General features: G+C 34.0%; 1 protein-coding gene across 3 annotated transcripts in view; it reads right to left on the bottom strand.

Annotated features, from left to right (window-relative positions):
* NBEA (neurobeachin) overlaps positions 1–25,051 on the bottom strand; it is a 372,004-nt gene that overhangs the window by 22,470 nt on the left and 324,483 nt on the right. For all 3 annotated transcript variants that reach the window (XM_083361881.1, XM_083361879.1, XM_083361880.1), the window contains one exon: positions 15,608–15,775. In XM_083361881.1, the coding sequence (XP_083218007.1) occupies positions 15,608–15,775 (168 nt within the window). The remainder of the gene's footprint in view (positions 1–15,607; positions 15,776–25,051) is intronic.

Genomic DNA, 25,051 nt, shown 5'->3' with positions numbered 1-25,051 from the left:
AACCAAACAATAACAAAAACAAAAGCCTTGGAGGGAAATGTGGTATGAGGAAGAAATAACTGCATTGGGAAGAGATGAAAAAGTGGTGAATGGAAAAGGTAAGTGAATATGAGGGGAAAAGAGAGAAGCAAGACAAAAACTATTGCTCAAATTAAATTTCAAAAACACCCAGTAAGCTCATGATTTTAATAATAAAACTAATGCCTATCCCAGGTACTTGGGAAGGCCAGAAATGCCAAATCCACTCTAAATCTCTGTCTAAGTTTGTGTACAACTAGCCATAACATCCCCCACCCCAAAATCTGCGGACGGCGTAGGAAAGAAAATAGGTATTAAAATTTTTTTTAACCTTGAAAAGTATAGCCAAGATATGGAAAAATCTCTCAAAATTAGAATGTGGAGTCTGACATTGTTATGCAAATTTAGTGTCTATCTTGAAATTCAAATACATGCCAATGAAATACAGTCATTAATTTTTCATTAATTAAACACCTATGTTTAAAAGTAAAGGGAACCACATTAGAAATCAATAAATGTCTCTTGGGATGGCCAGTTTTTACTAACTGTATGGTGCTCACACAATAAAACATTAATTAAAATTATTATCTTAGATCACCAATCAATAACCTTGTGCTCACAAGTTAAAACTATGCTTAATATATCAAATTGGAAAGGATTTTAAAAATAATTTAGTCCACTCCCCCTGCTTATGTATAGGATTCATTATACTATCAACATATTTGATAGATGACCACTCCACTCCACTTAGAAAAACTAGGCAACAAAGGAATGGCAAAAACTGATAGTTTCCAGAAGGGTGCACATGAAATTTATTGTGGATGGGGTTTTTTTTATGCCATTTGGTGTCCAAGTAGCTTCCCAGCAACAAAATAAAATACTCTTAATAACAATACACCACAGTAATCATGAAACAAATGGACAAAACTATCATAATCTTGTAATAATCACAATTAAACAGCACTATGCTTCAGCAAAATCTCACCACACACACACACACACACACACACACACACACACACTCATGAACTTTCTGTCACAACAGGAACAAGTCTCTTGTGGCAGTTTTAAATTATAATAAATTTATATTGTCAGAAGCTTTCATGGTATAGATCTCACTTCCTCGGGTGCATGAACTATTACCCCAAATGGCAGGTCAGCTTTTTCTTTTTTGAGGCATTTAGATTTCCTTCATAGCACAGAGAAAAACAACTACTTGCTGCTGTTTCCAATTTTATAAACATGAATAGAGCTTTTTTATGTTAATTAGGTGTTTGAAGATACTACTGTGGCATGTTGAGTGTTTCATCTAATATGCTAGAGGAAGAATATTGCTCAAGCACATAATTTAAAGGGCCTAGGTGATGTCCTTGAGTCTTCTTTGTAATACTGAAAATCAGGATTGCTACTGCCAATCACAACAGGAAATAATTCCAAATTAAACAATCCAAGAGTCTATCTTGGCATAAGGCCATTTCCTATTTTTGGAGCCAGATAAAACTAGTTTGAAGTCTTGCTGTTGCCATTTCCTTTGCAATTCTGTACTTTTGAGCATGACCAGATTCACCTCTTCCTTTTATTGCATACATGTCCAAGTGATGGAAAATCGACAATAGTTCCATCTATATAAATCCAGAATATGGAGCTTGACAATATATGACATTTACATTTATAGCAGCAACGATGAAATGGCCCTAATACTTTTCTGCCATATAAAAGGTTTAAAGCAGGGTTTCCCAAACTGGGACATATCCTTCTTTTGAGAAGATACAGAGTCCAGGGCAGATGTGAAGAACATTTTAGTTACCTTGTTATAATAAATCTACCTTTCCCAATGATTCAATATATAGTTTTCATTGTTCATTTTGGATTGTTAGGGAAAGTGTGTACATTAAGATTACATAAAAGGGAACTGTGATGGCAAAAAGATTAGGAACTCCTGTTTTAAAGGAATGCCTAAAGATTAGGCATTAATCCATCAAATTTAAATACCATATGCAGGATAATGCCTTTAAATCTAAGATAATGCCATATGAAAAAGAATTGTCAGTGAAGACAAATTAAGTCCTCTTTATTGTATTTCTATTTTATTTTTTTTCCACTCAACAAAGGAGGCAGAAGAATTCTTACTGCTTTTTTATAGAAACTCAACTTGATTGTATTCTGTTTAGAGCAGACATGATTGACAGCACACTGGGTAAATAGCATATGCAGCCTGAAAATGTTATTGTTTCATACTAATGATATGAGATATTGCTTTTTATTTATGGCTGTTAAATAGCATTAAAATCTTCAGAAACAGTGAGAATAGAGCTGAAATTATTGATTTCAATTTGACATTAATGCATAAAGCTTAGAAGAGATTTTCTTTAAAGACAATAAGTTCTTGGTTGTTAGAATAAGCAGACAAGAATCCTTGTCTATTTTATAAGACTACTAAACAAAGAAAAATATTTTTCTTTAACTTCTTAGTAACTCTTTTTCTGCTGAGAACACTGCAGAACTTTGATGGAATTCATTATGCCGGTGATGCGATGAGTTAGCATCAAAAGCATAGAGTCACCCATTCTTTCTCTCTTTCTGGAAGCACTTTCTCTTTTCTTTATTTCTTTCTCTCTCTTCTTTACATTTGCAGGTTACTAGAACAAAAGGTCAAATTGTTCTTGCCAGTGGTATGACCAGTCAGTTTCTTCGTTCAGGCCAACGGTATTACTTGCTTTTCTTTCTACTATTCTACAATATATTTATTTGTGCCTTCAAGGAAGCATTCACTGAATACGTCAGTTTCAAGTCTTCTTGGCAGACATTTTTCAGAGGTGGCTTGCCATTGTCTGCTTCCTGGGGCTGAGAGGAACTGATCCAAGGCACCCAGCTGGCATTGTGCAATATTACTGGTTACATATATTTATAGTAAAGGTAAAGGTTCCCCTGCACATGCGTGCTAGTCGTTTCCGACTCTAGGGGCCGGTGCTCATCTCCGTTTCATAGCCGAAGAGCCAGCGCTTGTCCGAGGACGTCTCCGTGGTCATGTGGCCGGCATGACTAGAAGCCAAAGGCGCATGGAACGCTGTTACCTTTCCACCTTAGTGGTCCCTATTTTTCTACTTGCATTTTTACGTGCTTTCGAACTGCTAGGTTGGCAGAAGCTGGGACGAGTAACAGGCGCTCACTCTGCTACACGGCACTTGGGATTCGACCCGCCAAACTGCTGACCTTCCGATCGACAAGTTCAGCGTCCTAACCCACTGAGCCACCGCGTCCCTTTGACATATATTTATACCACTGTTTAAATAGGGGTATTCATATTCAATTATTTATACAAATATTATATTCATTATTTATTCACTGATGATGTTACCTATTTTGGGTAATGAAATGTTTGCAAGAAAACAAACAAGCTCAGAGAACACCAAGGACCCCTCATTGCGATCTATTGTATGATTCTTTCCTGGATGTTTTGATTACAAGCTTGTGTACGTTATATCCTTTACCAAATCAGTAAAAAGTAATTCATCAGCAATTGTACTGTAATGTCACCAAATTTGGTTGAAAGACATCAGATTAGATAGATTAACCTAGCAGAGTAAAAAAGGATCAAAAGTCCTTTTGGATCTCTCTGCAAAGCTAGAATGAGACAGTGAGAATGAATATTGTTATAGTTAATATAAATATACCAACTAACTCTATTGAAACAGCATTATGCGTATCGGCTGTGTGTGAAATGAATATGTCTTTGATTACATTTGGTACACTGGCTAAAAATAAATGAGGTACAATGACTGTTTCTTTCCACTTAGTTTTATGTGTCATCAGACATGCTAGAAAACTTAAAATAAAGTGTACTTATCAGAATGTATGCCTTAGGGCAAGTCACAGAGTTTTCCCAATATGTTGGTCTGGAGTTACTAATGGAACTGTTTCTCATGAAAGGGTCTCACATATTCCCCTTTGCCCACCCACCATGTGCTCAGTTAATTTCAGTTTTTATTTGTATAAGAAACAACATTGGATTACATTATATATTTAAGGTGCCTAGAAACCATTGGCTGAGAGAAATCTTATTCTCTTCAAAATTAAATGCTAAAATTACAAAATGTAGTTTTAAGTAAGTTGAAAGTAGAAAGCTTTACTGTGAATTTGAAACTATCCCTTCTCTCCTGATAAAAAATGCTTTTTGGTGCTCATGAAACTTGACAGCAATTGCTTACAGCTGCTTGGTTTAACTTTTATTTAAAGAACTCAATTGGGAGCTTTTAAAATTAGAATTCTATCATACACTAAAGAATACTATGTTTATTTCTGAGGATATAACTTTACTACCATATATTCACTCAAAGTTTGGGTAATTTTTGCTTTTTAGTTTTAGTTCTACTTACATTTGTTATATTCAAAGCTATTGGAAGCTTACCCATAGGTTTAGATCAAGGCAAGAGATTATAATGTAGTTTATAGTTTGCTGCCTTTTTAAAATAAAGAAAAAAATGAAATATTTTACAGTCTACAACAGAGTTGCCAGCAATGCTTATCTTCAGCAGTTATTCATATTTAAGATTGCATTTATAATGCAACATTAAGGAAGATACAGTATGTAAACATCTTTCAAAGTTGAATTTAGATGTAATCATACTCAGAGAAGACTTACAGAATTCTACCTAGCTTGTCGTGGCTACTAATTCCAACTATTCTACATCCTTTATTTCTGCTTTGATTTCCCAAGAAAGTTTCATGATGGCTTCTCAACTAGTCTTTAAGAAAATCAGTTCTATAATATTGGTATCATCACTTCTCACTTTTTATAAATATAAACGTGGCAAAGTGCTTCTCATATCACAATTGCCTCAGAAAAAAAGGCCATATCACAAAGGAAAAAATTATCACATTTTCAAATAAGCCTTCTATGAATGGACTATGTATAAATGAAATTCTTAGAAACTGGGGTTATACTTCCAGGACTTTTTTCCTCTAATATCACTACCTAGTTGTAAAGAAAGCTAAGGACAGAAAATCCATATCCGTTCCTTTAAAATTATCATACCTGAAGGCTAAACAAGACAAGAACTGTCAAAGGCACGAACAAACTATTGCCTTCTTAAAACAACAGCATCCATGAAAGGCAACTACAGAATATTTATCACTTTTTGGGGCAGCAGTTATGTGCCCTGTTTTAGAAATAATAGTCCTATTGTTGAAGGCAGTCTTCTCCAAGTTTACTTGAAAGTCCCTAGATGAACATAAAGTAACTTTTTAATATCTGGCACCTGGTTGACAGATAGGACATTATCAACTGGCCATAGAGTTTCCAGTACAAAGCAATATGTTACAGTAATATTTATATAACATTAATTAGGAAATTAAAATATCAATTAACATTTTAAAGTTACTTTAAAAGGCTAGCCATTTGATGTGAAGAATTTGCCTTTATCCTCTTATAACCTTGCTCCAGTGAAGCATGAAAACTCATGCCATCTTCTTTTGCATGAATAACAAAGAGTAGAAACATACATTTCCATTAACAGATGAAATCACATGCAAATTGGTAACATGTGCTCTAATTTTCTTTTTCTGTATAAATTACATGTAGAAACAATAATATAGCAGAAAAACAAAATTTGGTATTGTATTTTTTATTTATTGCAGCTATGGATTCTTTCTGTGGGACAGGTCATAGCCGAAATGATGGCTGGGAACTGGAATTAATCAGACAAATCCTGCAATGATATTTGATCATGGAGAAATGTATTTTAATGGAGGTCTTTTTGTTGTTCTGGCTTATTATAGGAATAAAACATAACCATGTAAAGCATTATTTTTATGGGTCAAATTAAAAAAACAGAGAAGTTTAGTAAATCAAATAATATAGTATCTACATTTCCTTACTTTATATGCACAAGACTATATTAAATATTTAAATATAATTTTATGTTCCATCAGTCTATAATACACATTAGAAAAACATTTTGCTATATAGTAGAAAGTTGCTAAATCAAAATGAAATTTCTGTCATTGTTCTACTAAATTCAGTGCTAAATTTGCTATCTTCTCAATTTATATTACATAGAAATGAATTATCCTTTGGGACAATGTGAACTCCAGCTTTTATTATCTTACAGCTTTAGTCAATGTTTCTTATTAATTTGAGACTCAGCATACAAAGGAGAATGGTTTTAATAAAGGTATTTGATCTAAACATGTCCATTCATAAGTTAAAAGACCGTCTTCCTTCTTGGAAGAAAAACAGATCCAATGGAGGCTTACACTAGAATAAAGTGGATAGGTCACTGAGGCTGTTGCTCTTGTTATGTGCTGTCAAAAATGGCTAACAATTACATTATTAATTCACAAACTGGTGAATTAAAACTGGTGAAGCTGATGAAGATAAGTAAGCATCCTATAAATCTGACTAAAAAGACAGTGCTTTGATCTTGGTAAATATACCAACACACATAAACTCAGAAGGTTTTTTCCCCCAAGTTGTTGGAAACTGGTGATACTATAAGTAACCAGCTTCTGAATTCTGAATATATAACTGAAAAACATACTTCCTGGAACTGTGGATTCTCTGTCCTTTCATATACTCAGCACATCTAAACCACTCAGACTAATTCAATTTTTCTTTTATGAAAGCTAGTGTGATATAATTGTTATAGTGTTGGACTAGAAATAAGGGTACTCAGGTTCCAGTCTGGAGATAAGCATTATAAGCAGTGCTTTTTTTGTAAAAGAAAAAGGTGCCGGAACTCACACATGTCATACAACCCACCTTGCCTACCCTACAAGGTTCCATCCAAAAAAGGTGCTGGAACTCCGTTCTGAGCGTTCTATGACAAAAAAGCCCTGATTATAAGCATGAGCTCCTAAACAAAAGGCACAATGTAAATTGAATACATAAATGAAAAAGTACTCTATTGTCTTCTTGTTAATTCTGCGGCCATCTATGTGGTGTCTGTGAGAATGTGATTCAGTTACCCTGTCCAGATTGTGGAAGTGATAGAGGCCCATGTCCTCTCAACTGTAGCTTTTTTATTCTAGAATAGCTTGTCTCTGTCCCTGCTCTACCCTCAGCAGAGGAGGTCTTTCTCTGTTGTGTCATTTCAGTACAACCTTAAGACAGTGTAAACATGTAAATAAGGGTCAGGGCTTCAATTGCATTCCTTTGACTGTTATATTTTCTATTTTATCCTTCTACAGATACCACTAGTTTCAATGTACAAATATGGTTTATAAAATTCTAAAAAGCTGATGGGCAACAAAGACTACAGATCCATCCATGTTATGCATGTTCCTTCATTTGTGTCATCAGATCTAATGACCTCAAAATGCATTTTATTTATTTCTTATTTATTAACTAAATATATATGGCTACCCAATTGGCACATGGTGATTCTGGGTGGGGTAGAACAATAAAAATCCACAAATATTATAAATGCTCTATCTACAATAACCATCCTTGGAGGAAAGGTACTTATCTCTTTATAAAGGCATGCACATAACAATAAATATTTAAATGATTAATTCTACAGATCTTAGGAAATTTGGATGCAGAAGCTAATATTGATAAGAAGAATCACTTTTAAAAACTTAAATGCAAACAAATATTTTATAATATTCTAATTTGCCTTTTCCACCTTTATTTTTCAGGAAATGCCCAGAGCTACAAAATGGCTGCATGCTATCTATTTTGTTAGAGATATCTTGTTGGTTCTTGACAGCCTTATCATGTCAACTTTCTACAGTAGCATAGTTTTCAACAAGGAGAAGAATAAGTATAAAACTATGCTTCCTGTGGGTATATTTTACTATGGTAGATCCTGGGGGTTGATTTGTTATTTCTGTCAAACCAAACAAAGAGATAGGAGAATAAAATAAAATACAATAACCAAAAATAAAGCAGCAAAACAAAACAAAATCAAAACCCACTCAGGTCAAAACATTATGCTAGGAAAAACCATCAAAATATAGTAAATATCAAACATCTTCAAAATAAACAAATACCACATAGAAAATGTACTTTCAAAATGGCTATGAAAACCAACTGTCAAACGTCGTTCATTTATTGAGAAATTCTCTCCCACCCCCTTCCATTGCTAGTGTGGCTGGATTTTTTTTATTAGGCAACAAATAAAATATGATATTTCCAAACTTTTGTAAAATCCCCCCAAAGAGCTCTAAGTGGATAAATAATACTTTTCTCCCATTTTAAACTCACAATACTACCCTGTGAATTAGATGAGTCGGTAGATAATATACAGATCAAAGTCAGTGTGTATAACTGAGTATGGATTCAAATCAATCTCACAATCATAATGAAACATTCTATTAACCCATGGGAGGTATGCAAGAGCCTAGCTACTTTGGCAAGATGTAGTGATAGCCAACAACCTGGGTGGTTTTAAAGAAGTTTACATGGTTATATAGATTATAAAATTTTGACTGGTATTATTAATGATAGTTGCATATTGCCTCAATTATTGCTCACTTCTATCTACTGAGGAACAAAACCAGGACATGATCATTAAATGTTTGTGATATATCAGAATCAGAATGGTTGGTACATTGGACTAACTAGGTTTCTAGTCTGCAGAAACAACATTTCTCCTCTCATTCATTTTCTACTGCAGAGTGCCACAAAATTCTTATGCTGTACTAGCTATGCACAGATCCATATTAGGTGGGAAACACTAAATCTATTGAATCAGCAGGATACCACAATTTTAAATTGTACCTCATATGTGATATAGAACTAATACAAGAAAAACAGTCTAGAAAGAATATACAAAGATCAATTGTTGAATATAATTCTTCACTAACTTTTAAAAACAATACTAAGCATAAACCAACTGCATGTACAACATGTAAATGAGGATTTGGCAAATATTTGAAACAAGAAGTAAATAAAATAAACATTGCGTTTGCAAACATACACAGGAAAAGCCTCCTCTCAATGCTGCATCTGACAAAGATAATTACCTTGGGGGCATCAAGCCAATGATTGTTATTTAGCCATTTTAATTTCAGATTGTGATGGAGGAGCAAAACATTAGTGATGTATTGACATCACTATGTTAAATTAGTTTTGTAAAAACACATGTGTCGGTTTGTTCAGAAGAAAAACTAATACAAAACAATTTAAGTATCATAAAAATAGGTGTCATTTTTGTAAATGCAGCTTAAATAGCTTGAAAAGCCACTGCTCACTTTTCTTGTGGTTCAATTGATAGGAATGGAGTTTCAAATAAAAAATCTCCTCTAGAAGAAGCAAATCAAAGTTCATTTCAGTGAGTTTGTATTTTACATTATGAAAAACTTTAAACAAAGTTGGAAAGGTGGGTGCCATGTAGCAAAACAAAGCATTAGTCTCCAGAATTTATTTTCAAGAATATTCTTGGATTCTATGTAGAATCTGCAGCTAAATGCTTTGCTTGTAAATACATTCACTTGTCCAGAAAAACAAATAAAATTTGCTTATTATTAATTTGCTTTTCATTGTCATTAGATTTGGAAATTTACCAACGGTAACCATCCTTTTTGAGCATCAAAGACATATTTGAAAATGCCAAATGCAGCCAATGTCTTTAAAGGGATTGGGATACCTGCGCTCAATATTTCTAATACAAGAGAATATACCTGTCTCAGGGTTGAACTGTACAGCCCTTAATGTTCTCTGACCTTGGTTGTTTTTTTTTGCACTGTTTCATTACCCAACTAGATATACTCAGCCGTACTAGTGGATGTAGGATTTATTCCCTATGTATATATGCTTCCTGCCTCACTGTCTACTTTCACTTTGATAAATATAACAACAAATCAGAGGAAAACCTATGGATTCGCCTTGCTCAGGACTCAGCAGATCATAATGCAGTATCTAGAAACTACCTTACTTCTACATATGGATCTGCTTTGTAGGTGGCACCTTTGCAATCATAAAAATGGAATTGGAGAAGACACGTCAAACAACCAATAACATCTTTAAAGAAACAAGGGAAGAAGAATTTTCTTTACTGGATATTTCATGAGCAGAGGAAATGACAGCAAACTAGAAAGACAAGTCTATCAAAAACCAACCCATGCTAATCAAGTATTCTGTTACAAAGTAACAATCATATCTCCCATAAGAAGAGTTGTGTAAGAACATTATTCAGACAAGCACAAACACATTGCAGCAACCTGGAACATCAGAAAAAAATGAAGCAGACTGCCTATACAACATCTTCCAGCAAAATGGATACCCATACAACTTAATCAAAAAAGTACCTGATTATTCAAGCCACTACAGTACAGTTAACACAAGGTATGAAAAGGATAACATGACAATATATCAAAAACATTTCAAAAACAAACAACTGACTATTATAACAAATGGCATCACTGTAGCAAACAATTAAACTAAAGCCCTCCATAACATCTTAGCAAGCCAAAAGACCAGTCGCCCAAGAAGGAAAAGATAAGAGTTAATTGTAATATACAGTGGATTGTAACAGCCAATATTTAGAACAGACATGCAGAAGACCAGCAGAGCACATTCATGAATACCAACTGGTAATCAGTAGACATGATATAAATTCCTTAATATTGCAACATATGGCTTTTTATTCAACCACAATTTCATCTGAGAAACTGAGTATCCTAGACCAAGATAAATCCCAAAATTTTAGAAAAATTTCTGTATGCTTGCCATTCAGACAAACCAGCCATTAATAAACACATAGAAATAAACCATATTTACACACCACTCAAAAGAGACAAAAAAGCAAAGAAGAAAACATTCCTTCCAGCATAAAATACCCCAATAAACAGTGATTAACACTAGATAAACAATCAAATAGAAAACATTACAAGAAAGAAAGAAAGAAAGAAAGAAAGAAAGAAAGAAAGAAAGAAAGAAAGAAGGAAGGAAGGAAGGAAGGAAGGAAGGAAGGAAGGAAGGAAGGAAGGAAGGAAGGAAACTATAGCCCCCAACAACACTGGCAGGACAAGCTGCTGTAAATAAACAGGGAGCAAACCCCATGTTCACTTGCACTGAGGATATTATCTAGTAGGGTAATAAAGTGTCTACAAGCAAGCAATCAAGCATAAAGATCATGAAGGAATCCATAGAGCTGTTGTCACATGTCCAAATGGAAACTTGCACGCAGCTCATGAAAGGTAATGAAAGTAAAGGATATTTCTTTATGCAAATGACTATGTGCCTAAAATAAAAGAAAATAATCAAGAAATTGTATATAAAAACTTTGAAGTACTACATTGTAATCTACATTCAATGTGTCTGCTAATTCTATAAATTAACATTCTTACAACCACTATTCTGATGATAGCTGAAAAAGCTAAAAGCATTGGTTGGATTTACAATGTACACCAATAGTTAAGACAATCCCAAACAACATCCAGTGTCCACTGCAACTGCTGTTTACATATTAAACAGGGATTCAGACTTTGTAGCAGAGATGTTCTGTCATGTTTCTCCACAGGAGAGGGCTGTCATGGAAAAGTTCATTATCAATTACTGTTGTACAAGTCCAAGATGAGTTAAGCTGTCATAATTTTCTCAGCTAGAGATCCTATGCTGTCAAAGAACGTCAATTTTTAATCTGACATATGGAAGAAAATTATATCTTATTCTGACCTCTAATTTTGTGACATTTTAATGCAATAGATGCTGTGGTTAGTGCTGTAACTATGATTTCACCTGTCAAGGGAAAAAACGAATCAATATCCTTGAGCTATTTATTACATTTTATCTTTCACTTTACTAAATTTCTTGGTTTTGAAAAAAGGAAACTAGCATTACATCAGCATTCTTATAAATATTATCTGATGAAACTAGCGTTTGCTATGTTTCCAATTTGTGTGTATCTAACAATAGTTCCTTCTCATCCCCCAACAAAACATCATTTCATTAAATAATATTTGGATGTATAGTAGATACAATAATTAAAGAAAAGTGATTTGGCTTGCTCTAGGTCTTCCTTGGTATACACTACTTCTAACAGAAATTCAGTTATAAATAAATAAATAATGAAAAAACCCTAAAGTTATTTTTACCCTGCCCATGATCTCTGATTATACAATAAGTCATTCTTACAGTTTAACCAGATTTGTTAATAGTTTATAGAAAAAAATAAAGAAAGTGTAACTTGGTACATATTTACTGTCAACACAAACATTATCTGTTAGTCTTTTTTTCAGATCATTTCAGATTAAACATATTTCAACCTTATAAAATAAAAATCTGAGGAACAGTTCTAATAAGTAAAAAAAATAAACTATGGAAGTGACTGGAAGCGTCTATTAATTTGAAAAATATAATATATAGGTACAATAATTTAGATAATTCATAAGATGCAAAGCTAGACCAAGATTACCCAATTGGTAACCTACAAATGTACTGGGATTAAAACTCCAAGAATTTCTAGCCAATGATCCTACCACCTAGGAATTTTGAAGCTGTTTTTCCAATGTACCTGGAGACTATCAGGTTGACTTTATCAGGAGCTCTTACAGCAAGCATTTGGAACATATGAACATCCAAGCAAGAAATAAAGGTATTCAATGTTGTTGTTGTTAGCTGCAAAGTCGTGTCCGACCCATCACTACCCCATGGACAACCCTCCTCCAGGCCTTCCTGTCCTCTACCATCTTCTGGAGTCCATTTAAGCTCACATCTACTGCTTCAGTGACTCCATCCAGCCACCTCATTCTCTGTCGTCCCCTTCTTCTCTTGCCCTCAATCTTTCCCAGCATTCGGCTCTTCTCCAGTGAGTCCTTCCTTCTCATTAGGTGGCCAAAGTATTTGAGTTTCAACTTTAGGATCTGGCCTTCTAAAGAGCAGTCAGGGTTGATCTCCTCTAGGACTGACCGGTTTGATCGCCTTGCAGTCCAAAGGACTTGCAGGAGTCTTCTCCAGCACCATAGTTCAAAGGCCTCAATTCTTTGGCACTCAGCCTTTCTTATGGTCTAACTTTCACTGCCATACATTGCAACTGGGAAGACCATAGTCTTGACTATTCGTACCTTTGTTGATAGGGTGATGTCTCTGCTTTTTAGTGTGCTGTCTAGATTTGCCATGGCTTTCTTCCCAAGGAGCAAGTGTCTTTTAATTTCTTGGCTACAGTCCCCATCTGCAGTGATCTTGGAGTCCAGGAAAATAAAATCTGTCACTACCTCCATTTCTTCCCCATTTATTTGCCAGGAATGGAGAGGGCCGGATGCCATGATCTTGGTTTTCTTAATGTTAAGTTTCAAGTCACCTTTTGCACTTTCCTTCTTCACCCGGAACAAGAGGCTCTTTAGTTCCTCTAAGGTATTCAGTACAATTAATCAAATAGGTGACCTGCAAATATGCTAACATTTTTGCCTATTTATCTAAATGACAAAAACATTTAAAAAAACCTTCTTAAATATATGAATGTAAAAAGGAAGACAGAGTTCATTACCCTGTATTTAGTCTGAAGCTGCAAGCCTGATTATAAGTAATCATCACCTTACAACCTTGGGATCAGAATTTCTGTTACTAAGCAAGGTGATTGTCAAACAAGTTGTACCCAATTTTACAACCTTATTGCTATAATTGTTAAGTGAATCACTGCAGATATTAAGCAAATCATATGGCCCTTAAGTAAATTCAGTTTCCATATTGACTCTGCTTGTCAGGAGCTGGCTGAGAAGGTTGCAAATGGTGATCACATGATTTCGGGATGCTGCAACCTTCATAAATAAATGCCAGTTTTCAAGTGCCCTAATTTTGATTACATGTCTGTAGGGATTATGCAATGATTGTAGGTGGGAGGACCAACTGTTGTAAGTCACTTTTTAGTGCTGTTGTAATTTTATATGGTCACTAAATTATTGGTTGTTATGTTTAGGATTACTGGTATCAAAATGAAGCCAAAGTATACACAAACAGAAAAGAATAGAATTCCTAAAAATATAACTACTTTAGGAGGATCGTTGGAAATGGAGAAATACTATCCTAAACCTTGTCCTCAAAAATTCTCTTCAAGAAGTTTTCTCTTGATATGTTCATAGTTAATTTATTAGACTTCCTGAAATAAATGAGAGTGAGTTGCACTGGTTTCACTGAGTCTGTTTGAATGATGATTTAAATTTAGATCCAAATCATTTAAAGTATTTATTTGTTAAATTTATATTTTACCTTTCAAATATTAAAATGAAAGATAAAAATATTTAAACTTTTTCAGTGATTGCATGAAAGATACAATCCATGCAGTCCTTCAATTACCATGAAGGGGTTTAATATCTCATAATATACAACATAGCCTAAACTGTAGAAAAGGTTTAGAAATATAATTTAATATCTAGCTTATGAGATAATTAAGTAATTAACTGTAAATTTCAAGATTCTTGGTTTTCAGGGAAAATAAGCCACAAGTATTCTACTGCCTTTGTATAAATTATTGCTTGTTTTGCATACAACAGATGGCAGATATCATACGGCATGGAAGCTTATGTATGAAACCTCAACACAACAAGACTCATCTTGCAGCTGTTGCATCTTCACACTTTTCAACCAAAGTGAATCTTTTTATAGGATGTTATATATTTCCAAGTTAATCTAATAATAATTTTCCTAAGATGAATTGACAAACTAGGAGACAATATATGGAAGGCCATTTTGCAGAAATCATTTTGTTGTTGTTTTAAAAAGTGCTATAAAATACTATACATACATGCTAAAAGAAACCTGCATTCATGTTTGGGCTATTTTATACAATGTGTATTTATTAATAAATAAACAAATAAAATCAAACATGATTTTATAAATAGTATATATAGTAAAAGTACATATGTATGGATTTCAAAATGTCCAATTCTTCTAGTTAGTAATTTTATAAATATAACATGTTAGAAAAAACACATAACCTATTTTAACTTCACTTGTTGATTAAATCAATATAACTGTAGAAAATCCAAAGGAATATCTGTAATGTCAGCAAAGTTCTCTCATCTGTACATCTACATCTTAATAATATATATGTCAATTCATATTATTTCAAAACAGTAATAAATTTTTAAGCCACATTTCCATCTTCCACTGCTTTGAATCAATTATTCAAGATACAGATGAACAATTTATGAGACAACAAGCAAGCTTGACCAAGTGCAGTTATACAGACACTTTTTTTTGAAGTGCAGGAAGTCCTCGATTTACGAGCACAATTGAGCCCAAAATTTTTGTTGCTAAGTGAGGCATTTGTTAAGTGAATTTTGCTCCCATTTTATGACATTTCTTGCCACAGTGGTTAAGTGAATCACCATAGTTGTTAAGTTAATAACACAGTTGTTAAGGAAATTTACCCATTGACTTTGTCAGAAGGTTGCAAAAGGTGATCACATGACCCCAGGAGACTGCAACTATCATAAATATGAGTCAGTTGCCAAGTGCCTAATTTTGATCACATGACCATTGGGATGCTGCAATGGTCATAAATGTGAAAAACGGTCATAAGTCACTTTTTTGAGAGCTGCTGTAAACTCGATTGGTCACTAAACAAACTGTTGTAAGTTGTGTAACAAAATAACCTTTTTTTAAAAAAAATGAAAAAATAGTAATTAATAATTTTAAGATACTTACTTCTCTGAGAACAGGATCAGTGATGCTGTCAAGATTTACGGAACCTTCATATGTCAAGTAATGGAAAACATTAAGTGCCCGCACTGCTTCTGGCCCTCGTTGCTTATAGCCAAATATGAGATCAATCCACTGGTGAAGCTGACAAGATACAAATTCACTTTCCAGAGCCTAGAAATGAAATCGAGATGAAAAAGGAAAATAATGCTTCTCATACAAGTATCACTGTCTATTTCTTTTACAAAGCCAATGGCATAACAAGATGGTCTTCTCAGAATTTCCTTTAAAATTCTTAACATGCTTGCAATGAGCTTTCAAAATTCACGTTTTTGTGAGCTTTCATTGGCATTCAGTTCTTCATATACGCTGATCGCTCTATTGAGAGCTTGTTGAGAAGCCTCAATTGAAGTACTAAAAATATTTATTTCATGTTATTGAGTCTACAGTGATCATCCAAATCAAAGCATCTTTGATAAAAACCCATTGAGACTCAGCTTGAGGGAAACCTGTCACTTCCGTGCGTTATTGGTTCAATTGTAAAATTATACATTTTTTCAAAAATTCAAATCTACTTCTCAGATTCTTTCTACTGTCTCCTGAACCCTGGAATGACAGAAGGTACAACTTCCTTTTAGGTATTTGAAGAACACTATGACATCTCCTTTCAGTTTTTTCCTCTCAAGGTTATCCACGCTCAAATCTTTCAATCTCTTTTTGAAGAACTAGTTTTTTTTTGTTATCCTTGGTACCATTCTTGGAATCTCTTCCATTTTCTCTAAAATCTTAAAAAGTATGTCAAGACTTGAATACTAGTTGAGTGGGACTTGACCAAAGCAAAATAAACTGGAACTATTATTTCGTACGGTTTGAAACATAAACTTGGATTGATGTGGTCTAAATAAATAAATAAATATGAAATAAAATTACATTTGCTTTTTTGCATATCTGTTATTCATATTAAGTTTATATCAATATCTTTTTCATAAGGATTTTAATAACAATAGCAATAGCATAGTATAGCAATAGTATTTAATACACACACACACACAAGCATCTGAATTTCATTTTTTGATGTGTGCCTGTGTGTTCACAGGAAAAGTGACAATAAATTTTATCTTATCTTATCTTGCCTTATCTTGTCTTTGTCTCCTGCTAAATTTCCTTCTGTCACATTCATCCACCTCTTTAAGAAAACATATTCTATCCGACTCTTTTCAAATTAAAATAAAAGCAGGTTATAAAATTAAGAATACTAATGAGCTTTGTGGCTTATTAGTTGCTATGTAATTCTTCAAATGCAGCAAAAATCTTTGTTCCCAGTTCTAATTCATTAGAATATTTGTTAAAATCAAACTGTAAAATTATGGCTCTTTTATTTCAATTACAGACTATAATTTTACAGTGTGTAAATTTATGCCATTTTTCTGCTCTTAAAGAATTCTGTAGATGTATATTTAAACCACTGAATTTTAAACAGTACCAGAGTATTATGAATTTCATAAAAGGAAACTTGGATGGATAGTGGACAGCAAGATTTTGAAGTCTTATGTTTTATTCCTGCCTCAGCCATTTTTTTCAATATTTCTAACATTAACCATTCGATCTCACATTAACCATTCTATACATAGAACATGAGCATGCATTTTTCAGATGGAAATTATTTAGAATAAAAATACATGTCAGTTTAGTAATAGAAATATAGCCTCGACTGAGTCAGAGCCATATGATTTTATCTGTTAATAGTCTTCCGTATTAGTCAGAAAATATCATTATTAGCTAAATATGAGTTAAGAAAAATATATTCTGCAAAAAATTAACTAAACAAAAAATTTACAATCATTTTTTCTTCTTAAATCATTGTTACAATTGTATGCCTTACTAAATGGAAGCTAGAACAACTGCATTCAGTAAATTTTATTTCAGAGTAAACTAATATAGGACAATAGAGAATGGCAGCAATTCCAGGTGTGTGTGTGTGGGGTTGTATGCTCTCATTAAACAAGGTTGTGAGCAGAAAGAGGCTAGAATTACATAATTATTATATACAGTGAAGTTTTTATTTAACAGACCTTGATGCAACAGACTTCAGATGTAAAAATTCTCCATTGTACATGCAAATGACATAAATGATGCAAATTTGTAATTTGTGGTAATAATATTATTGCAGGTAATACAGTCATTGGATGACTAGGCAATTATGAATAATGAATACCTGTTCTCTTAATTGATTAATTGGATAAAGGTTTCACTGTATGTTATTATATTTTCTATATTAGGGTGCTGTCAGAAAAAAACTGCATGTTTCTACCAATCCCTTTTGTATGTAGAAGAGATCATCACAAGTTTATAATCAATAGGCAAATTTATATGGAAATCAACAATGTAGGGGTTGATGTTTTATAGTTTGTTCATAAATGATTCTAACTTAGAGATACAGAATGAGCTGGCCTACTTTTGGATGACAAATCTAAACTTAATTTTTTATTTCAATTAAAATTAAACTAAATTCTTGAAATTCTTATTTAAATATAACCAAGTGCTCAAAATATATTTAATAATTTTTATCTTCTGTTATGTGAACAATTACAGCTTTATAGCAACTTTTGAAGTAACTTTTGAGGATCACATCCAAAGCTCTTGGCAGGTATAGAGACTAAAGTACTGCATTAGGATTATTGAGATCCTGATTGAACAAAAGAATTTACTGGATTACCTACAGCCAGTTGGCCTCATTTAATCAAATAACTGTGATGGTCAAAATATCATATTCAAATGTCATTGTCAAGATAAAATAGAAGGCAAAGATGGAAAGAAAATGTGAAAGACAAGATATGAGTAATATGCATAAATAGATGACTGTTTAAGAAGCAAATTGGAAGGGAGACAATATATTGAATATGGACATGATCTTGAATTTCCATAAAATATCTATATATTCCATCTTTCTAAATGACAAAATTAGTATATTAGGTAGAGAAACACATTTCCTGAATCTGAAAGTATATTTTCTGCTTGCTATGTTCAGCACTACAATCTGTAATATATTACAATTTGTGCCTTAAATAATCAAAATATTGTCATAATTAGTCTTGGATTACAACAGGTCATTTCTTGAAATTACAAATGCTTGCTTTAAAGGCTTTACTGTGTCTCTCTGTGTTTCAGATTACAGTTTCTTACCTTGATTTAACATGCTTGTTTCTGAACCTGTTTTATTTCAGACTCTCATGCCACCACAAGTCTTCTGGGATCAAAAAGCTCAGCAAGGCTACGAAGTCACATCTGTGAAAAGCTTGCTTCCCTTTTTTGTAAACCGGTAGATTATGATTGATGAACCCAGCATTAGGGTAATGTTAGCAGGAACACTTACTGCTTCTGTCCTCTGTGACATCATTGAGGTCAGGCCATAATCATGTTAGCATTGAACACAATGCTTTATTAATGTTTCATGGCTATGTCAGTAGCAATCAGTCCAGCTTGCTATGGATAAATTAACTAAGCTAACAATCACTGATGTAAAAATGGAATGCTCTTAAAATCCACTGTAACACATCTTAAAAGTTACTGAATGTAATCACTCCTCTAGCCTTTTTAATGAGAGCAATCTGCACAGGAATTTCTTTCAATAAGAGATTATTTCTCAGTTAAAACATATAAAATGTTCTCATTTAGTTTGCAAAATGCTTTATAAATTAGATGGGATCAAGTTATTATGCAGTACTACAGTACTCCCCTCACATATAGCAGCCATCGAAAACTATAAACAGAACGGAGCTTAATAATATAAATCTCACACATGCACACAAAATATGTACACATACTGTTAAATATGAGTACACGATTAATTGATGAATGCATGTAAGAAATCAGTAATCATCAGTGTCTTCTAATTTTCATAAGTGATTATCTGCAAAACTGGGAAAGTCTTGAATAGACTTTAGATATTAAAATGCAACAGCATTTGTAAATATCAGGATCAAAGAATATAAAATAAAATAAATCTGGTAAATATTTTATTTTGAAATGAAATAACATAATTTGCCAAATATCTCAGCATTTTTGGCATTAAAGGTAATTAAAAATAGGCCTTCATATAGGCCTTGAAAGCTTTGTATCAAAGAAGCATAAATAAAAGCAAGCATATACTAGGAAAAGTTGATATATTAATAACCATGAACTTGTAGAATCATAGAATCACAGAATCACAGAATTGGAAAGGATCTTGGAGGGAAATAGTCCAACCCTCTGTCCAAAGCAGGAGTCCTTGTACCACCTTGGGTAAATGGTTGTCCAATCTTTTCTTGAAAACCTCTAGCAATGGAGCACCCATAACTCTGGGAGGCAAGCTGTTCCATTTTTTAATAGCTATCACTTTCTGGAAATTCCTGCTTATTTCCAGGTTGAATCTCTCTCTGATGAGCATCCACCTTTTGCTTCTGGTCCTCTTTCAGGTGCTATGGAGAATAAATTGATTCTGTATTCCCAATGGCAATCCTGCAAGTATTGGAAGGCTACATCGTGTCTCCCCAGAGTTTCCTCCTCATTAAGCTAAACCCACTGAGTTTCTTTAGCCTTTCTTCATAGGAATAAGCCTCCGGATTCCTGATCACCTTTGTTCCTCTTCTCTGCACTTCTCTGCACTAGGGCCTTGACATCTTTTCTTTTATTATGGTGACCAGAACTGGACACAGTATTCCAAATGTGCCGTCACCAATGTGGTACAGAATGGTACTATCACTTCCCTTGATCTCAATACTCTTTCTTTGTTGATGCTGCAGCTGCAGGATTGGGTTTTTTAAAATATGTTTATAATTTTTAAAATTTTCCCTATTTTTAAAATAAATTTAATGGATTTTTATTTTTTAGAAAGTATTCTGGATTAATTATAAAAAATTGCATTTGGCAATCATAACAAAAGAACAGAGGGCAAATGGAAGTGGGATTTTTACAATAGTGTTTAGCAGGAGAGTAGGAAAGAGTATGCCGATTGGTCATCTCCAGGGACTAGGCATCAAGATAAGTTAGCTACTGGAATGGGTGATGCATGTGAGAACAGCCATCATGTGTATCATCAAGTTTTCATGCAAATATTGTGATGGATTATATCATTTTAATCATGATGTCATCATGATCGCGGGGAAAGTGAACATCTGAGATCTATTCCATCTTAGATATCAGACTGAAATCTAGAAGAACCAAGAAAAGTATGCTGTCCTGATGTGATGCAGGAACATCTAGATATTGACAACACTGTGGCATCAAGTGGAAGTGTTTAGATTCATGTGGCACTGGAAAGTATCATGAGAAAGCCAAACCTGAATAAGAGCAGGAGATTCCACCTGAAGTGAAATGGAGATAGGTTGCTGCTGTATAACATAAATAATATGGTACAGCTGGAGGAAAGATGACAGATGCTGGGCAGCATTCAGTTAGAAAAGTGGGGAAATTTCAAGAAAAAGTACAAGGGACAAGTACTGGGGTTGTCATATCAATGAGACAAAAAAAAAAGACAAAACCTAAAGGCAGGACAAGAAGCAATAGATGGAAACTAACCAAAGAGAGAAGCAACCTAGAACTAAGGAGAAATTTCCTCACAGTTAGAACAATTAATCAGTGGAAACTATGAATGCTCCAACACTGGAAGTTTTTAAGAAGAGACTGGTTTTGTCTGAAATGGTATAGCGTTTCCTGCCTGAGCAGGGGATTGCACTAGAAGACCTCCAAGGTCCCTTTCAAATTGTTTTTTTATTTTTATTATTATTATTATTATTATTATTATTATTATTATTATTATTATTATTATTATTATTATTATTATTCGCACAGTCAGCCAGATGTTCAGATTGGATTTGGCATTTTTGTTTACCTATCGAGTCTTTACCTGGGATAGGCAGATGTGGATGTTTGATGATATTACAGATATTGTTGCAGGATGGAAGCAGTTCCTAGCAAGGCCACCTTTTGCAATTGACTAATGGCGAATTTGTCAATGCCAATGGTGTTCAAGTGGTGCTCCAGTTGTTCTGGGATTGCACCCAAGGCACCTATTTCTATTGGTACTACCCTTGCTTGCCTTTGCCACAGTCTATTTCTATTTGTAGGTCTTTGTATTTTGTTATCTTCTCCAGTTCTTTCTCGTCTATTCTGCTGTCTCCAGGCACTGCCACGTCCACTATCCAGACTTTTTTGTCTTTCTTATCGACAATTGTTAAGTTGCAGGTTCTTGTCTGTTTGAATTCTGAAGTCCCAGAGCAGTTTAACTTTATTATTTTCTATGACTTTCTCTATTTTATGATCCCACCAGTTCTTGTTTACAGGCAAATGATATTTCTTGCAGATCTTTCAATGCACCATTGTTGCTACTTTGTCATGCTGCTGCTTGTAGTCAGTCTGTGCAATCTTCTTGCAGCAGGTTACCAGGTGGTCCACTGTTCCTTCAGCTTCTTTGCATAGGCGGCACTTACTGTCTGTTGCTGTCTTCTCAATTTTGACTTTGTATGCATTTGTCCTTAAGGCTTGGTCTTGTGTAGCCAGAATTAGTCCCTCGGTCTCTTTCTTCAACTTTCCTGCTCTTAGCCATTGCCAGGTCTTGTTATCATCTGCTTTCCCAGCTTTTTTTTTTAATGTACTGGCCATGTAGTGCTTTGTCTTCCCATGCCTCTATTCTGTTCTTCATTTGGTCTTTCTTGTAGGCCAGTTTGGTCTCTCCAGTAGTCAGTAAGCCTTCCTGATATACTAATTTCAGTGCATCTTCATCATTGTCCTTCAGATATTCTTCCAAAGCCATTTGGAAACCTGGCTTTTCAATCTATCAGGCCTGGACTGAAGGGGTTCTAAGCTTTTTTAAACATTGTTTTAATTGTTTGGGCTATAATGAATTTAATTCATTTTAATTCTATTTTATCTAAATTTTATATTGTCTTTTATATGTTGCCCTGTAAACCGCCCTGAGTCCTTTGGGAATAGGGAGGTATAAAAAACTAATTAAATAAATAAATAAATTAAATGTTTTCTTCCTCAACTATCTGATGTACTTGCAGCATTCCACGTCCACCTATTTGCCTTGGTAGATAGAGTCTGTCAATGTCACTGCATGGATGAAGGGCATGATTCATTGTCATTATTTTTCTCGTCTTCCTATCCATTGCTCTAAGTTCTGCTTGAGTCCAGTCCACTATTCCAACTGTGTATCTAATGACTTGAATTGCCCAAGTGTTGATTGCCTTCACAGTATTTCCTCCATTGAGTTTGGACTTTAAGATACAACAACAACAACATCATCATCAAAAACAAAATAATAATAATAATAATAATAATAATAATAATAATAATAATAATAATAATAATAATAATAGATCATCACACAGTCAGCCAGATGTACAGATTGGATTTGGTATTTTTGTCCTCCTGAGTCCTTACCAAGTACCTGGGATAGGCAGATGTGGATGTTTGATGGTATTACAGATATCGTTGCAGGATGGAAGCAGTTCCTAGTAAGACCACCTTTTGCAATTGACTAATGGCGAATTTGTCAATGCCAATGGTGTTCAAGTGGTGCTATTACTATTGGTACTACCCTTGCTTGCCTTTGCCACAGTCTTTCTATTTCTATTTGTAGGTCTTTGTATTTTGTTATCTTCTCCAGTTCTTTCTTGATTATTCTGCTATCTCCAGGCACTGCCACGTCCACTATCCAGACTTTTTTGTCTTTCTTATCGACAATTGTTAACTCCAGGGTGTTATGTTGCAGGTGTTTGTCTGTTTCGAATTCTGAAGCCCCAGAGCAGTTTACTTTTATCATTTTCTATGACTTTCTCTATTTTATGATCCCACCAGTTCTTGCTTACAGGCAAATGATATTTCTTGCAGATCTTCCAATGCACCATTGTTGCTACTTTTTCATGTTGCTGCTTGTAGTCAGATTATTATTATTATCATTAATGCGCCAACAATATTTGAGAGAGGGCATATGTATAGGTATTTCTGTGCAAGTACTATAAAGCTCCAAAATGAGAACTAAGAATTCTTACTTGTTTTTGGAATGCAAATTTTGGTACCAGGAGAGGGAAAACTACAGAGGGGAAAGTGTTGGTAATATATAAAAATTAACGTACTAGAAAAAAAATCCTAGCTTCCTCTGTAGAATCACTATAGGTAGCAATATCTGTCCACAAATTTAAATTAGATCTAGATATATATTATCACCCACTGATTAAAATATCAAGGATAATTGTGAGATGTTGAATGAAACCAGGAGTACAAGCAACTTATTTTAATAATTGGAGGCTTCACATAAATTGGGTACATTATGTCTTAACCATGACAAAGAAACCAAATTTCTAAATAACTTAAATTAATGTGCTTTAGAAGATTTGAGTTTTGGAACTTACCAGAGTTAAATTAAGTCCTAAGATGTGACCAGGATATAATCATTATGAAAACAATAGGAAATGATAATTATGATACTATTACATTTAGGATGTATGCAAATGTATGACAGTCTTACACAAATCACATTTGACTAGAAAGAAGAAGCCATTAATAATGAGAGGATTGATGAAAAAGAGACTGAAAAGAAATGTCAACAGAGCCAAACGTCTTCACAGTATCGAAAGCTTATTTTAAACTACTGAAATTGGTTTATTCATCTCTGGAAAAGGGTCCATTGCTGGGAAATGTAGAAGCAAAGAAAGCAATACTAGTAGCAAGTTGGATGAACTTAGTTGCAGTGGTGATGAGTGCTTTGGAAGACATGAAAAACCAGTTTAGGAACAGATTGTCCTGGAGAAAATCTATGTGATCAATAAAGTTGACATTGATTTGATGGCACATAATCAATCAACCAACCGAGATTCAACTAAAATATATTCACAATTTAAGACACTCAGACTAATTTAGTATGAACCAACATGGCTTTCTATAGTGTTCACGAAGCTATAAAACCCAAGAAGCTTTACTGCAAGAAATGGAAAGTCTGTTGTTATGAGAAGGACAAAAAGAAGATAATATGGGGTGAAAGTGTAAAGTTGTACTAAGGAAAGAATAATAAACTAATTTAAGGAGTATACCATAGAAAGAGACACCATCAGATAAGAACTTCTTTAAATATATTCAGATTAAAAAGTAGCAGGGAAAGAGGTTGGGCTGTTGGGCTGAAAGAAATGGAGATTGCAGAGAAACTGAATGCATTGAATTTCTCTTTATTACAGAAAACAATGGATAGATATCTGAGAACCACAGAGATTACCTTGGAGAAACTATGTGATGAGAGATAGCAAAACACGATATAAGCCTGACAGGAAGAAAACATTAGAAAAAAAATCCAAACTAGCTCTCTCAACTGTCTTGAGTAAAAGAAGCATGGGGGAAATGCTGTCAAGTTTTCAAGATCTAGTTAGTATAGCCTATACCAGGGGTCGGCAACCTCGGCTCTTTTATGACTCGTGG

This window comes from Vipera ursinii (genome assembly GCF_947247035.1).
Source record: "Vipera ursinii genome assembly, chromosome: 4".
Taxonomy (NCBI): domain Eukaryota; kingdom Metazoa; phylum Chordata; class Lepidosauria; order Squamata; family Viperidae; genus Vipera; species Vipera ursinii.
The sequence above is the reverse complement of the archived record's forward strand: the minus strand, read 5'-3'. Positions and strand labels throughout refer to the sequence as shown.